General features: G+C 39.0%; 1 protein-coding gene across 10 annotated transcripts in view; it reads right to left on the bottom strand.

The window, feature by feature from the left end:
- Nucleotides 1-17,322, bottom strand: part of arhgef10la (Rho guanine nucleotide exchange factor (GEF) 10-like a) — a 124,765-nt gene that overhangs the window by 78,994 nt on the left and 28,449 nt on the right. For 4 of the 10 annotated variants that reach the window (XM_037975324.1, XM_017408921.3, XM_017408926.2 and 1 more), the window contains 10 exons: nucleotides 16,145-16,290; nucleotides 12,513-12,593; nucleotides 12,290-12,420; nucleotides 10,985-11,080; nucleotides 9,196-9,304; nucleotides 7,499-7,528; nucleotides 7,219-7,319; nucleotides 4,732-4,809; nucleotides 3,184-3,363; nucleotides 2,041-2,157 (listed from right to left, as the gene is read on the bottom strand). In XM_037975324.1, coding sequence (XP_037831252.1) covers nucleotides 2,041-2,157; nucleotides 3,184-3,363; nucleotides 4,732-4,809; nucleotides 7,219-7,319; nucleotides 7,499-7,528; nucleotides 9,196-9,304; nucleotides 10,985-11,080; nucleotides 12,290-12,420; nucleotides 12,513-12,593; nucleotides 16,145-16,290 — 1,069 coding nt within the window. Of the gene's footprint in view, nucleotides 1-2,040; nucleotides 2,158-3,183; nucleotides 3,364-4,731; nucleotides 4,810-7,218; nucleotides 7,320-7,498; nucleotides 7,529-9,195; nucleotides 9,305-9,448; nucleotides 10,743-10,984; nucleotides 11,081-12,289; nucleotides 12,421-12,512; nucleotides 12,594-16,144; nucleotides 16,291-17,322 lie in introns of those variants that run through there. The other 6 variants (XM_017408923.3, XM_017408924.3, XM_017408925.3 and 3 more) reach the window with 6 other exon arrangements.

Raw genomic sequence — 17,322 nt, 5'->3', positions numbered from 1 at the left:
ATCCTGGCAGGGTTCAGACAACAGGAAGTAAAAACTCAGCTCATTTAAACTATTTTCTGTATAACTTGATTTATCTTTCCAAAGTTCACCATCTACATTTGTTATCTAAAACACTGTATGACTAATCAGGGGCCCTTTGCGCAATGGAGTATTTCTTTTCAGTTTTCAATTGAATTTAAAATCAAGATTTGTTGCTGCCCTTTTCAACAACTCTTTTTTTTCTGCCGGATGTGTGACCAATGCTTTTAACAGATTTTTCTGACACAGGATAACAAATTATGCTGTAAAATACCTCAGCACTCTTCTGATTTGATTTCTCTGCTGATCCAGTTCGTACCTCCACTACCAGGAGAGGAGAATCTCCATGAGATGACTAAAAGAACCTCCACTTTTTAATTACAGTTTCATTCTGTCCCATATGAGCAAACTTGTGCACTTGTCTTCCCAGACACATATTCATGAAGCAATATCTGCAAAAGACTGTGGCTTATTAACGTGTGATAATCAAAGTCTTTAAAACATTCATCCTGCAGTTTTTGTGATTTTCTTCAAACAGTATTCTCTCATGATCTAGCACCACATCCTGTAGGTGTCGTTACAGTTTAATCACAGCTAAGACTCAAAACTGGGTCTGCATGATATTAGAAAAACTTGCAATATGTGATATTATTGGTTAATATTCTGATGACTATATCAACTGCGATGAATCAACTTTTGGGCGTCAAGACTAGACTGAGTCTGCTGGATTGACCAACAATGACATCTACCTGCAGATGATATGATTTATGGCAGTCCTTTGCAATCTGATATTCTGCTCATTGATATTGTAATGATGATTAGTTTTTGATATATTGTGCAGCCCTACTAGAAACAGTTGAGCCTCCTGTGCAGTAAAACCGTCCTTTATTAGTTAATTCAATTCAAGTTAAGTTGAGTCTAGTTTTAAATTGTTTAGGGAAGCAAAGAAGATTCAACAAAATGATGTCATTGATCTGGTACAGTTTACATTTTATGCATATAGTTTTTGTTGAACTAAATGTAAAACATTATTTTGGCTCCAAAATTGTTTTAGGTGCATTTATTTCTAAACATAATCGAAACTCTGCATTTTCAGTTGTTCTGACCTGCAGTCCAGCAGCCACTTTAAAGACTGCGTCGAAATAAATTAGATCCATCAGAGAAATGTCAGGAACTGTGTTAAGTCTCCGTTTTATTTATCTGTTAACTAAATGAAAGGCTTTTTTTTTTCATAACATCAGATTTTTTTTTCCAAATTTTTTTGTTTCATTCGCATTTGTTACTGAAACTAATCAAAATGTTGCTATTTCAATTTCGACTGCAAGTGAACGCCATAAAAATAAGCTCAGAAAAGGTTTGGGGAGCATGAGTCATTTAGGAAGGTGGACAAAGAGGAATGAGGTGAAAGAGTGTGTGGGAGAGGAGGTGTGTAAGACTGTTGTGTGGTTGTGCGTCTAAACACTAAACATCTAAAACCCCAAAGTGACTGAGCATCCACTGGGTGTCCTGAAAGAAGCCATCTTGAACAGAACAGACTTGAAAAGTTAATCGGTGTAGATGCAATCAAATGAATACTTTCTGTAAGTTTCATTTAAATTAGTCCAGTGGATCATGAGATACTTTGGGAACAAACACAGACACACACACACATAAAGACACCATCAAAAAGATGGTCTGTCTTCACCTTTCAGCTTCAGGCATTATCTGAGAAACCAACAGGACCAAAAGTATTTACTGTTGCTTTAATTCGGTAAAAACAAGACTGCAACAGAACGACCTGATGAGTCAGAAGTAGGTTTGCAGCACATAAGTGATTTAGACAATATGAGTGTTAGTTCTGCTTATGTCTGCCTAAAAATTGAATTTCACTTCTGATCTTCAGGATTTGAAGCTTGTAAAATTCAGTCTGCTCACTTCTAGGATTAAATCCAAACAAGAACCAAAACTAAACTCAGCTTCTTTTATCGTTTTACAAAAACAACAAATTAAAATCGTGTCATTTTGAATAAGGTTAAATCTCACCTTCAGAAACTCCAGAAAGGCTGGTTTGGACATGCATGCCTTCTTAATGAGAGCCATGGCATTGGTAAAGTTGTTCACATAATCACTGTACACATCCAACACCATGGACTTAGAAAACTGCAAGAAAACATACACACAAAAATAATATATGGTTGCATGGTGCTCCGTTGGTTTTATGCTGTCATAATTTCCTCTGATACAGTTTTTAGATCATTTTAGTGAAAAAAAGAAGTACAAAATTGATATGCAAATCCCTATAGTGAATAAAAATAATTTGTTTTCCCATTGTGGTTGTTAAAATAGGTAAACAAATGGCCCTCCTGAGTCATTTAGGAAGTTGGACAAAGAGGAATGAGGTGGAAGAGTGTGTGGGAGTGGAGGTGTGCGTGACTGTTGTGTGGTAAATATTTATTATCTTCCCTCAGTAACACCTACGCCGGCCAGCTGATAGCCACAATGTGAGGAGTAATGGGAAACTGGCAACTTACATAAAAGGAATTAACCCTCTTTTCTTCATGTTTCCCTCAGGACCCTGCCTGCTCAGATAATACTGCAGGGCCTGCAGGTGCCGACATGCTAGCAGGTGAAAAGGGGCACACTAATAGGGGGCTACGCACAGTCCCAGTATTTTCATTGTCAAATCCAGCTTCATTTTATTGTACAGTAGGTTTTAGGGGATGAATATAACAGCAGTATAACAGCTAACAGAGAGGAGAGTCTAACAAGCCCCTCTAATAGACAAATAATGAGCAGACTTTATGAATGAACCAAATGCAGAGGCTCACAAAAAAAACAATAAAAAATACAACTTAAATGAACGCTGCTATAATATTTTTGAAAACTGTGACAACATCTATATTCCTGAGAGCTCCGAATGCAGGGGAGATATTTATCATATCTGTAATTGATTCCTTGTTTGGGGTAAACTATCCCTATTTGCTCATCAGAACTGTGCTAACACAGACCGTGGAATGGGGTTTGATAGAAAAGGCAGGGTAAAATATGATTGGATCTCAGAGAAATCCAAGTCTTTGATTGCATTCAGACACAAGGAAAATATAAACACCAACATTTATATAAGACAGACAGTAATTTTGCACTTTCAATTCTGTTTCACAGATATAGAATATACGGCACACTAACCGAAGCGACGAATAAGTCTCCGATCTTCTCGTTGCTGTCCCACTCTGCCACACGAGACGCCAGTGCAATCTTAAACATGGAGTGGCACTGTGTAATCTCTCTGATCCGGTAGAAAATGGGTCGGATCTTCCTTGAACTCAGGATGCGGGGGTCACCCTCCATTAACGGCTTGTGGTACTCCTGATGAGATTGTGACAAAACGTAGTATTTTGGTCACTGTTGATAATTATCAGTCGAATCATACAACGGTGCATGTATCTGACGGTGGGGATGGGTCACAGGTGATCGCTTGTCCCAGAGCGGGCACACATTTTGCTTATCTACATTTTGTTAACTGGCATGATAGAAAAGAAGCAAAGGAAGATACTATCTCAACACTCTACATGGTTCACAATAACATGCAGAAGCTTAAAGACGTGCCCGTTTGTTTCAAATCAGCAGCAGCTGGGGGAGACGAGAGGTGCACGTATGGCAAGCAGTTGCATCACTGAATCAGAGCTTTATGGAAGGCCACTTATGTATTTATTAACACCCATCATATCAAGCATAATGTTTTCCACAGTCGCAGTTACTCAATGAGAAATTAGGTGTAAATATTTAACATTTTGCTTTTTTTGTATTTTCACATTTGAAGATGTTCTTCAGTCATGTGTTGGTTTTTATTTTACCTCTGGTTTCAGACACATTAACTGAAGCAAACACTTCTTGGTTTTTGTTTTACTTATCTCTTTTGTAATATTTGTAGTACTTTCTTAAAGAGAAAGATGAAAAGTTTCTTTGGTATTTAAGTGACCTTGCAGTTATGTAACAAAGTGTGACTGTACCATTACACCCCCAATAGAAAATGTTTAAAACTCCTAAAGGTATTTGTTACAAAAATGAGTTGTTGGTCTTTTTTGGGGTGCAAACTTTGAATCTGAACATGCCGACATATTTAAATTACAATAGCAACAGTTTAGGTCATTTTTGTTCATGTCTTTTCACTGCAGACATTAAACCAATCAGAAAGCAGCACAACTCAAACACCCCTGCATGTATGCATGTTTAAGGTCTGGAAACAGAACATTCACTACTTGCTACTTGGCTGGACTTTCTGTGTCACAAAAGAAATTTTAAAAGAACTGAACCTCACCAAGTAACATGCTCATTAATGCCACTTGACAACAAAGCAGCACATTGTATCCTGACAATGAAAGATTTTGCAGCACACAAGGCAGCCATTGATCGCAGTTAATTCCATTTCAGTAGGTGCTCCTCTTATTTTTTTCTCTGATGATGAGATAAGAGGTCTCCTTTTCCCTTCTGACAAGACAGATTAAAGAGGAGAGGCTGCACCCCATCCTGCGCAAGCCTGACAGCCTCTCTTTCTTAGCATCAGCATGGCGCCAAAAAAAAAGGCGGCACGGCTGTTTTATCAGGATTATTTATGCAAAGACACCTTGATAATTTGATAGATATCTCTGCTTCTCTTTGCACTGTGATTCATATTGGCTAAACTGTGAAGATATTGCATGTGGCAGAGGAGGACAAGGGGACTAAGTGGCTCACCTGCAAGATTCTCCTGAGAGACTCCAGGTAGCTCCGCTCGCTCTGAATGATGGAGCCGAGGATATGGCGCCTGACAACCTGCGCAGACAACAGATCAGTCAGGAAATCTGGCTCTAAGAGGACATGATTGGGCTGTGCTATGCGGCATGCTTTCAGTTAAGCACGGCACAGGTTGATGGATTACACCATAATCACGCGTTAGTCACAGGAGAAAAAGACTCCGAGAGGAGGCGGGTCTGTTTGAACGAGGCCTCCGTCGGAGAGCTGAATAACTGGATGGGCTATGACAGGAAAGCAGCTGCTCTGGTATAAAACACGCTGCTTTTTCAAACAGGATGAAGAGTTTAAAGCAAATAGATATTAACAGTTACTGGAGAACAAATGACTACTTTAACAGCCTAAAGTCTAATCCTAAGGCTATTGACCATAGAATATGTTTCAGGCGAAGGAAAACATTGACAGTGAGCACAGTTCGATGAATCTGTGGGCTCTTCTGTGTGTGTGTGTGTGTGTGTTGCAGGTTCCCATGTCATTGGTGCTGGTTCTGTTTCAAACTAGGACTCTGCCAGAGAATTAGCTGCTTCTATTTTTGATTAAAACATTTTTTATTCTAAGGCCCAGCGTCCTGTGAAGTAACGCATTCCGTTTTCCAAAGTTTTAGTTTGACATCATCTTATCTTGAGAAATGACAGAGTTACAGCTGTTTTGGTCAAACCTATAATCTGAGAACGTTCTGCACGACCTCAGATTATATCTCAGGATGTCACACTCAGAGTAGATGTTGTAAACGGCTCTCAGCTACTGCCACACCAAATATTAGCACAACATCTCTAAAATAAATTGATAATTGTATAACCATTTTTGTGTAATTTAAAGTGGCCATCTTGAATTGGATTGACTCCAGAAGTTAAATAGTTGTTGAAATATCCAATGATTCCTTTCTGAGAGTTTCATTTTGCTGCCATCCAAACAGGTTTGACTCCAACAATTACTGCTACAGCTGCAGGCAAAGATCTCACACAATACTTGGAGTATGTCTTCTGAATGACTCTAAGCTACAACCGCATTCAATTTTAGCTTAATATTTTTAACACTGACTCAATTTTAGCCTTTTTCTTTTTAGGCCAGCTGGATATGGTGCCCAACATGAATTAAATTGGCTCCAAAAATCAATCATTTATTAATTATTTCTTGAAAGTTTCCCTCAAACTCCATACAGTGGTTCATGAGAGTTGACAAAATTAAGTGTTGGGGATCAGTCTCAGCTATTGGCACAACAAATGTTAGTTAAAGCTGTTTCTGTGTTTTTTAAAGTCAGGTGGCTGTGGCAGCCATCTTGAATTGGGTTGACTCCAAAATGCTGAGTTGGTTACTTTTTCAAGTTTCATTAAAATTTGTCCAGTGCTTCATGAGATATTTTGGTAACAAACAGATACAAAAACACCCAGACCCGCACAGAGGCAAAAACAATATTGTTTGCATTTACCTTGCTGCAGCAAACAATCAAGATTGTGTTTTGTTAAATATCAATAATAGTATAATAGTTTAACGGTTTTGTTTCAGTCAGAACAGAGCAGCGTCAGAAGTACACATGCCCTGAGTAGTTTCTACATTCATCATGACACCACTGAGGCTGAATGAAACATACAGCTTTGGGTTTAATATATGTTGACATGTGGCCTCAGAGAATGCAGAGTTTAAATAATAAAACAATACTGATCCACACTATGCACATGTTTAAAAAAATAAAAATCTGGTTCTTGTAATGAACAATTGCTAAAGAAACTTGCCTGAAGTCAAAACTTGTCATCAAAAAATGTTCTGTTGTGGTAAAAAAACAAAAACGTGATAAAAGAAGGCCTCAAAACTAGAAACAAATTGTTTTACTGTAACACATGCTTTACTATTGTCCTCCATTTGCCAACTCTTCATTACTTTTGTTAAAACAGCCACAATAAAAAATAAAAAATGTTTTTTTTCTTATGACAATATAGTGAAATGCATGTAGCTACTGCTGTAGCACAAAACATTTTACTTTACTGTGTTGTTTTTTTTTAGACCTGCATTTATATAATGACTTTGTTGAGTTAGAAAATCTGCCAGAAGAGGTGGAGAGGTGATTGTAACATAATTTTCATCCAATTCAGTTTATTTATACAACACCATTTCACAATGAAAGTCTTTTTAGGGCACTTCACAGAAAAGATTTACATGCAAGAAACTGAGGAACCTTGTTGCTAGATTTGGTTTTGTACCAAAACTAGTTGCGTTTGGGTCCAAACAGACTCTTTTACAACTTTCACCACATATTCGGAAGCTCTATTTTCAATTTACTAAGGTGACAAGTCTTCCCCCAACAACACATCCAAAGAAACGTTGCAATCTCACAATTTTACAGCCTTTCTCGTAAAACTACCGGGTTCTAAGCTGTGAACCAATGTAGCTATTACACATTTTCATGTGTGACCGGGCTGCTGTCAGCTGCACCTGGTGGTTCGTCAGCCCCTCTGGCATCGGGCTCAGCTGCGGGGGAGGATGCTTCACGTCTGACACCGCCACATCCAGGTACCCAGCATCATCCTCCTCCTCTGTAGATTTCAGAAATGGAAAAAAAGGGAAGCACACAGAACGGTTTAGGAACGTTTGTGTGTATGAATGAGGGTGTGTGTGTGTGACAGAGAATGTGACAAGGACAGAGAATAACAGAAAGGCAGCCTTCAGATCTCAGAGCAGCTGGAGACACACTGCGACACGCTAAGTTTATTACCTCTAAAATATGAAGAAACTTCTGAACTCTCTGAAGAAGGAAAAAAAAGAGAGAAAGGAAAATATGAGGAAGAGAGAAGTGGGGAGAAAAGAAGGCAGAAGCAATGAAGTCTTTCGGAAAATAAATTCAAGACAATACTGTATCTATGTAGGAGTAATGCAGGCACAAAGTCAGTGCTACACACTCTCATCTCTGCATTGGCACAAAGACACAACAGTTTGGAGAAAAAAAATTCCCACTTAATCCATAACCATAAAGACGTAGACACCAGACGCTTTCACCGTTCCAATTAAAGACTTTGGAATGGTAACACAGGACTGTTGGAAAAGAAACAATGCTGTGCAGATTTCCCTCGATCAATACCTAAAAATAGCAGCTCTGTCCTCTTTACCTCCCTGTGATGGCTCGGAGATGCGTTTGAGGGGTAAATCTGGTATCTATGATTTATGAGGCTGCTAGGCTCTCCATTAATGGATGCTAAACTCTCTTGACTATTAGGCAAAATTTCCTAAAACGCAGCCTAGATTATGGGTGGCCAAAAGGATGATACTGGATCGTGAGGGATTAAAATGAGCTGACAATCTGCCAAATCAGAGAGATCATAGAATCGTTTATAGTCCACATTCTATCTATTGTTGTTCTATGCTTTGTGGCGGTGCAGTTTTTTTTTTCTCAGCCAAATCACATTGTTGCCCTAGAGAAACGAGAAACGGCACCCAGAACTAGTTTACGGCAAAGTACTGGAGCCACGCAGAGGAAGAGTTTTTTTACTTTTTTAACTTTTGAGATTAAAGTTTAAATATCACTGACAGAACAAAGTTGCAGAGTTGGGAAAAAAAAAAGTTGTCTTTCAAAACTTTTGCCAGTGGAAGTGAAGCCGACTGTGCCCCTGAACCTGAATGTTGCCTGTTTGTATCATTAGTTACTCAGTTATTATTACTGTATCACTGGATTAACTGCAGTGTTTTAGTAACCAGCAGCAGTCTGAGGTGTGGTTTATGCAGAGGAACTCACAGAACCTGTTTCAATCCTTCACAATAAAAGCCTCAAATAATCAATAGTTAAAAATCAATGTAAAAATTGTCATGATTGTGATTTTACTTTAAAAAAAATTGTGATATAATATTTTTGCCTTATTGCCCACATCTTTACCAATATATCATTTCTTTTCCTTATAGGGAATATGTTTTTACATAAAATGACAGTTTGGTTGCACTTCATTGTAACTTACAAAATACAAAAAGAAATCAACAGCTAAAAATCATAATAAACTTGTGATTTCACTGTGAAAGAGTTGTGACATGATATTTTTGGCGTAGCGCCCACTCCAAGCCTCGATGATACCACATGGAACGACTCATCATTCGCACTTTACTCGACCACATTTCCTGACTGAGAAATAGGAAGGCTCATCTTTTTCATTTATTTTAATTATACTCACTAGGATGTCTTTTCTGCAGTACTTTCATTTCCCCCCCAGAGGGGTTTGCATAAAGAAAAGTAAGACTTTCTGCTCCATCTACCTCAAACACTACTTTGGCTTGGTGAGATTTATAAGCCTTTTATGAGATAAAAGTGTCAACTCCAAGGAATTCCAAAACATCACTTTTATAACGCATTGCTAAAAATAGACAGTTTCATCTACAAAAGCTAAAACTGACAAAGGACTTCTTTTTTTTAAGAATTTCCTCAATTACCCGTTTGATCTTTTCTTTGCAGGAAGGGGACTTTTCTCATGACGGCTATTTTGGTCCTTTCAAGCCCATCCTTCGTCCCGCTTCTCGCCGCCTTCATGAACTGCTGAACCTGGTTGTGAGGAGAAAACAGAAACAACAAAGGAGCATCAGAGCAGGAGGAAAGTGGCATGCTGCGGTGACTTGATAACCTACGGTGCTCCTCCACAGAGAGACGGAGCGGAGTGACGCTCAGTAGGCTCATCATGAATCTCACCATCTGTGACTCCCTGTGGGTCGCTGTACAACTTCTAATCAGGGAGTCTGCGAGCATATCATGGAAAGATTATAGTAGGAGAGGGAAATCCACATCGGCTGCTTTGCTCATCGTGGGAGAATTAAGCTGACCACAAACTCCACCCTGAGCATCACAGAGGTCCTGCAACCAGACTCCACAGACCCAAAATACACCCGGGGGGTAGTATTTTTAAACGATGCTACATGAGGAAAGTAGGTCATAAAGTGGAAGCAAGTTGCACTGATGTTTGTGGAAGTAAATACGCAGACTAATATTCAATAATTAATGCGTTCCATAAATTTGTCTTGATATTAAACCAGGCAGGGAAAGATGAAAAAGAGCCCAACAGACAAATCAATAGTCTCAAAGCAAAGTCACAGTGCAAAGGAACAGTTAAGAAGGATGGCTAAGAGAGCCAATTAAGCCATTCTGTCAGCCGAGCAGAACAAATTGCATATTTTAGCTCATGGGGAACATCAATCCTATAGTTAATTAAAGGCCAAGTATTTCTTGAAGGAATGCATATCGCCCACCGCCTTTCATGCCGGAGTTTCAAACTAAGATCATCTTTACCTTAAAAATAACATCAGTCACAGCCTCATGCGGCACATCGTGTGATCTGTTAGCGACTCTCAGCTACAACTATAATAATTTTTAGCTCCATATCTGCAAAATTTACTGAGGTATAGCCATTTTTTGTGTAGGCTAAGATCGATTAGCTGCAGCAGCCATCTTGAATGAGTTGGTTCCAAAGGTTAACTAGTTGTAGAGGTGCACTCATTGATTTTTTACTGAGAGTTTTACTGAAATCTGCTCAGAAATTTATGAGATATTTTGCTAACAGACAAACAGGGTTGACTATTCACGATTAATGCCAAAGTTATGTGCAAAGATGTCGCACAATTTGTTGTGCTCAAAGTATATGTTGAGGACAACGTTCAGCTACTACTATGCCAAGTTTTAGGTCAATAGCTTTAAAACCGGCTGCGTCTTAGCCATGTTTGTGTTTTCTAAGGTCAGTTGGCTGTGGTGGCCATCTTGCATTGGGGTGAGTTCAAAAGGTAATCAATTGTAGATGTCAATCAAGTAATTACATTCTTTAAGTAAAAAAAAAACAATGGTTCTTGAGTTATTTCACAAAGAAACAGTGTTGATTCCAGTTGTTTTTGGTTAAGTTTTAATACATATTGCCTGATCCGTTAGCACTCAAAGTATAAGTTAGGGAATACTCTCAGCTACCACAACACCAAACCTTTGCTCCATATTTTTAAAATTAGAGTTTTACTGATTTTTGTGTTTTCTAAGGTCAGCTTATGTGGCAACCATCTTGATATGGGTTGACTCCAAACGTTAATCAGATGTAGATGTAATATTTATTAAAATCTATTCAGTGTTTTATGAGATATTTTATTACCGCCTTCACCTGTGGCAGCGGGCAATCAACATGTAGCTCAGGGATCCGAGCTTTCCTGGGAAACAATGTGATATAACTGCTGCCTGCTGCTGGTGATATACCTTGATGTCATAGCTGTTCTTCCCGGACAACCTCAAGGCCAGTTCACGTTTGGTCCTGGCACAGCGCTCCCTCAGCCGACACACGTCAGGAGAGAGCTACAGGTGTGGGGACAGGAACGGGACAGGAACGGGGCAGGGCAGGGCGCGGGCAAAGGTTGTGTTGTGCCACAAGAGCCAAAAGGAAAAGGGAGGAAAGCGGGGGAGAGTGAAACAGAAAACGGAAATGCAGGCAGAGTGATCAAGGGAAAAAGAAGCGGTGCAACACTGGGAATTAATCACAAGCACAGAGAGTGAAAGCTCGGAGCACTGCCTTGGTCAAAGGGGTTATGACTAACAGCCTCTGATTTATACTGGAGCCAATCCACAAAGTTCAGAGTAAATATTAAACAAGCAAACTCTACTGAGGCTTCCCGGGTTCGCCAAACAGGGAGAGAACTTCAGGTACGCTCTGAGAAAAATTAATTGGGCGAAACTAATTAAAAACAATGTGTTTCTGATGAAGGCTGCACTACCATTGCAGGACCCTAATATTCAAGCTTTTATTCATTAAATGTAAAATCCTGTACACCTAAATTCTTCCTTTTGTTCATTGACCTGAGACAAGCCAGCTAACAGAACTATGGGGGGGGTTCACCCCACACCTCCCTGTAATTACCTTGGCAGCTCATTTTCCGTCCCACCCCAAGAAGCTTTTTGTTGCCTTTGGCCTCATTTGTTTTTCAAAGCATTGATTCAGCTCCAGATTCTCCTGGAGTTACACTGGAGTTCTGTATCCATAAAAAACACCTTCAACATGCAAATATAGGTAAAGGCAGGTATAAATCTATACATTAATAATAACTCAGCTGCAAATTTACCATATGCCAACGACAGTAAAGCTCCATTAAAAGCTCCTGAAGCATAAAGAAAACAAAGCACAGTGTGAATGTGCGCACAGTGCCATCATGTGGAGGAAGCACACCGTGGAGCAGAACGGTGATTACCAGCGTTCTTGGCAGAAAAGAGGCAAGGATTTCTGTGGCTTTTCAAACAGAAATGTCTCGTGTTTACTTTCATCTCACAATGCGAGTATAAAACTAGACAGCCTTTTATACATTTTTCATGTCCTTTACAGCTTCCTTCCATTGCTATACATTAATAAAGAGCATTGCACAAGAGGAGCTGCAGATGAAAAATTCTCCTTGAATCTTTTTTTTTAAGTGCTGGAAACCAACCACACAACCTGGCCTGTCAAGTTGCCATTAAAAATACACAGATATCACCCATTGAGTGGATACCAGGAATGCACTGATACAGACAGCCTACCTTGCTTCTTGCCGGTAGCTTGGTGTCATTATCAGATTGCTCATCGTAGCTCTCAAACTCACTGGAGCTCCACCCGTTGTTGGCCTCCAAAGGGCCGCTGCCTTTCTGAACATCCTCATAGATCATGTCTGCTGAAGAAAAACATACAACACATCATGAGCAGCAGATCGAGGGTCATGAGTGGACAAACGTCCGAAGCAAATGCGATTCTGGAGCCACTGACCTTCATCAGGAGAGAGGGGTTCCTCACTTGGAACGTCATCATAGATCACCTCTGAAACCTCTGCTGTCTGAGCCTCTGTGTCTGCCACACAACAATAAAAATAAAAACAAAAAACTAAATAAACAGCTGCATTAAAGGTGCTCAATGAAATTAAGATTGGTCAATAAATAAATAAATAAATCACAAAGTAAGAAACTAAATTTGTGAAACTTTTTTTTTTTCCTATTGCTGGTCAAAGTGTCCCTGAATCAAAGAAATAAATACATTTTTGAACTACCACGTGCTTTTGTTTACCTACAGAAACAGCCTAAGGCTACATTCACACTGAAGGCAACTCAATTCTGACTTTTTTGCCCCTATGTGACACATAACAGATTTTTTCATGGCAGTGTGAACATGACAAATCCAATTTTTTTCATATCCAACTAAGGTCTTTTGCGTCTGTGGTACGGAATCAGATACATATCCAGTGTGAACGTTCATGTCGCATTTCATCCGACTTTTACGTTGGATGAAAGGACGGAGGTCCCACGCTCAGCTCTGACTGCATCCACACATATCTCTGCACAGAGGTAGCAGCCACAGCTCCAGAAAAGGTCAATGTTAACATTTTCATCTTCGTTTTTCTTCTACGTCTTCTTTTATCTTTTACCATTTGGATGTATGGTTGGCCCTGACTGAACAGTAACTTCAAACTGAATACACACATGCTAACACTCGCAGCGTCCATGTTTACTTCTGTAAACACAGCGTGCGGAATGTGACATCATATCTTCTTCTGCACAGGAGGGTCATGTCGAGACCTGGAGACTGTTCACACTGGAGTCTGATGGAGGATGCATTTAAAATGTAACGTGATCGACCACACAAAAAATCAGAACTGAGAGACCTGCAGTCAACAATGGGATCAAGAAGTCTGATAGTTTTGATTTACAGGTATATATTTATCAGATTTGTTGAGTAAAGTATGTAGATAAAAGTGCTTTGTTTACATTAAGTGCATACCCACATTTCAGAACTGCATATCAATATATCTGGGAAAACTACGGGAGTAAACTCTTTTAGACGGCATCATTTGATAAAGTTCAGAGTAAGCTTTTTTATGCTTGATGTCATACTTTGCTACAAGTACCTTTAAAGCACAAAAAAACTTAAAAATGTAGTGTCTGCTTTTATCTTTAATCTCTTTGATTCATGCACTTCCTGTTGTTAGATAATTCTGTTGCTCTTCTCAGGAGAACAAACACAAATACATGCACATGTAGTGTTTTATTGTCTGAATCTGCAAGCAGAGTAGATAAAACTTGCTACTCTTTGAATATTTAAATTTGCATGTAAAGCACCTCCTCCTCGGGGAGATCCAGCACATCTCTTGTGTATGTTACCTTAATGGCTTTGCCCATATGACGTAATGCGATTGTATCCAGCTTGTTTGAGCTATTGACCCATTCTATCTCCACGCTTGGCAGGATTTGTCATTAACTGCTTTGAGAGTGTTTCAGCCTAATTTACCTCAGTGAGCTTTATTGATTTGGTTTTAAACTGTGATTTGTCTGCAAACCCTTCTAAGCGCTGAACAGCAACAATCACTGTTTTTTTAATTAATCTTACAGGAGATGTGTATTCTGATGTGGATTACTCCAGCTGAAATTCCAAATGACCTTGGAGAGAAGCCTGGAGATGGGAAAGAAAATCCACTTTTTTCCTTCTTTTAACACAAGATTAGTTGAATTTTAAAAAAAAAATCTAATTCACTTTCTTGTTAGTCGTGGAGTCAAAAATGTTTCACAACAGGATTGGGGCAATCAGAAGAACTATCAGCACATTTGCAAAGTGGCAGGTTCTCTTGGGAACAAGACTCTTTTCATATGCAGTAAACAACAAGTTCCTCGCTGCATTTTCAAACTTTTATTCAACTTTATACCAACACACTGACTTGGCAGTAAATTCACTGCAAGCAACCCCAGAAACACACCGTCATATAGAATATATGCTAATTGCTGTAAATAGGAAAGACAGAAAATCACTCGCAAATCAATGTCAGGCCATCACAACGGTATGCATCATGATTGCAACTAAGAACTGAAGGCAGAAGGTTGTTTTCACAAACAGGAAATACTTCATTATTCATGATGAACCATACAGACATGGATACATTTGTTTGTAGGTTTTTGTTAAATAAAGAAAAACCCACAACAGTCACTGACATAACTTAAAACTGACAAAAACAATAAAAAAATACTGAAAATTAACTAATACAAATATGTTAGTGCTTTTAAAATGTGGTTCAACAGAATTAATGTATTTTAAAAAACAAACCTCATGTAACTGACAAACAGGAAAGTCCCCCTTGAAAAGATACCAAATACCAAAAATGCCAAAACCAACCTGTGGACGGGTGCAGAAGCCTCTGAAAGCCACAGAATTCACTTGATTGCCTGAAAAGGTTGTGCAGCAAAATATGAAGCTAAGAGTGCCATTCGTTTTGTCTAGGCCAGTCTTCTTAGTTTGTTCTTAAATAATTTTGTTGAACTAAAATTGAAAAGCAGTGGCAGTCCTATTAATTAATTTTTCATTTTATGTTTTTTTTTTCATATAACTTTTGTCAGTTTCACATTTCTTCACTGATGATGGTGAGGTGTTCTTTAACAAATCGGTAATTTTATCTGAATCTGTATAAAGTACAATTAGATGAATTAAAAAATAACCCGAAAGTTTGAAAACTTTGCACAACCTGGCAGATTATGATTATAGAAAATCCATTTTGAAGCATCTGAAGGCTATAATGACCAGGTGGCCCAAATAAAACCATTAAACCAGGACAAAGATTTCTCATTAGGATCAGAATAAACAGCCTTTTGCTGGTTTGATTCCTCCTTTCTGTCTCATAATTAAAGATAATAAAGAAGGAAGGTTTCAGATACTTGTGTTATTCAGTCAGTTTTAACTACAATGTATGAGGTGGTCTGTGTGTGAAAATCTATCAGGAGATTGGGACATAAAAATGTTGTGCTGTACTCCAGAGCTCCTTTACATCTCTCATTTCTAAGCCACTTTCAGATATCAGCAGCATTGCTGACTGAGTCAAAATCCAAAAGCAATTTTCCCCACGGAAATAGATCTCTATTGATCCTTGTACTGAATTAATTGGATTCATGTCATGTCTGTGTAGAAATCGAATCACAGCAGAACACATGTGCGTTCGAGCCGGTGTGTGTTCTGTTGTTCTGTGCTTGAATGGGGTGTGTGTGAGTGTGTATGTTGATCGTGTACTTACGAGCATCTGTAGTAATCAATAAGTCATCCAACGGCCGTAGATTTGTAATATGGTGGTGTTGCCGCCTTTGATCAAGGTCAGGACATGCAATGTGTAGTAATAATAAAATACAGGTACACAATTTATGCTGCCACTGTCAATACAGTGAGGCTACATTATTGTTTATGCAACTCTGGAGGCCCAGTTGGTTTTCTATCAGTTCTGCCCACAGTGTGAACACTATAATTCACAGGTGGAATGAGCCTGAATCCCAACACGAGCTTACTGGAGGTTTAATCTTTCTGGCCTGATATTGAACCCCTTAACTATAATATAAGATACATCAGTTCCCTGTCAGTGTAATTTAGTTGTGTACCTTCAGAGATGTCCCTTGAGTCGTAGCTTTCCTTGACGCTTTCTTTGCCGAGGCCTCCTGAATCAGACAATGTCTCCTCAGCCGACAATGCCGCAGGAAGCTCGTCTCTCACACGAGCCGACGCATCGGGCTCGGCTGCTGAGGCCCTGGAAGGTACCCAAACATTAGCACAGTTAAACCAACACCGAGTGCTGTGTGCCTCATTACAAGTTCATTTCAGAGAGAGGAAAGGGAGGCTGAGCGCACGGTGGTGGGGGTCGGAATACTTCTTGGGAATTGAAACATACAAAAGCACACTCCCTAAAGTTCTGACAGGACACATTCCGCCACTAGTAAATTATTTAGATGTTTCTGAAGTGGCTCTACTTTTTTGTTTGTTTATGAAAACAGGAACACATTTATGGAGCCCATATGGTAAGCCTTCTTTCCTTTTTTATTCGTTAATTATATAAAACAGAACAAGTTTTATATAATCAGGCTGACAGGAGATCAGTTTTGGGTAACAGTTCATAATGTGCAGCTTTTAAATACTCTATTGTGAGTATTTAAATTGAAAACCTTTTATTTATTTACCCCACAATTACCATGTTTTCAATGCTTTTAAACTTGAATTAGTTTCATTAAAAGAAATCCACTCTGTCAGTTCTTTAGATTGTCTTCCATGAAGACAGAGCATTAATGTTTCTGCACATCTGTGTGTGTGTAGATGTATGTGTTGAGCAAAATATCTCATTATTCACTGAACTGGTTTCAATAACACTTCTAGAAAGTAATCTTTATCCGTTTGCAAATGACTAACATTTGGAGTCAATCTGATTCAAGATGGCTGCCAGAGCACAGTGATTTTCAGCAAACACAAAACTTGCTATAATTCAGTAAATTTTAAAGAAGATGAGAACAAACTTGGTATGATAGTACCTGAGAGTAAATGATCACTAGAAATCTGTGTTTAAAATCTACTGAAGTCAACAGAAACAACTTTATCAGTTCTTGACATAAAATCATTTAAAACTTTGGAATGGAAGGTGGCAGATGATATGGCCTTTAATATTGGCATTTAATTTTTAGGGTTCCAAGCCCGCGGAAGCAAGCGGGCGGCCAATGCAAGGCATGGCCGTTCGCCTGCTCCCAGCGGAGCAGGGAACCCTATTGTTTTTGTAAGGATTTTTAGTAATTTG

Source organism: Kryptolebias marmoratus, linkage group LG4 (genome assembly GCF_001649575.2).
Source record: "Kryptolebias marmoratus isolate JLee-2015 linkage group LG4, ASM164957v2, whole genome shotgun sequence".
Classification (NCBI taxonomy): domain Eukaryota; kingdom Metazoa; phylum Chordata; class Actinopteri; order Cyprinodontiformes; family Rivulidae; genus Kryptolebias; species Kryptolebias marmoratus.
The sequence above is the reverse complement of the archived record's forward strand: the minus strand, read 5'-3'. Positions and strand labels throughout refer to the sequence as shown.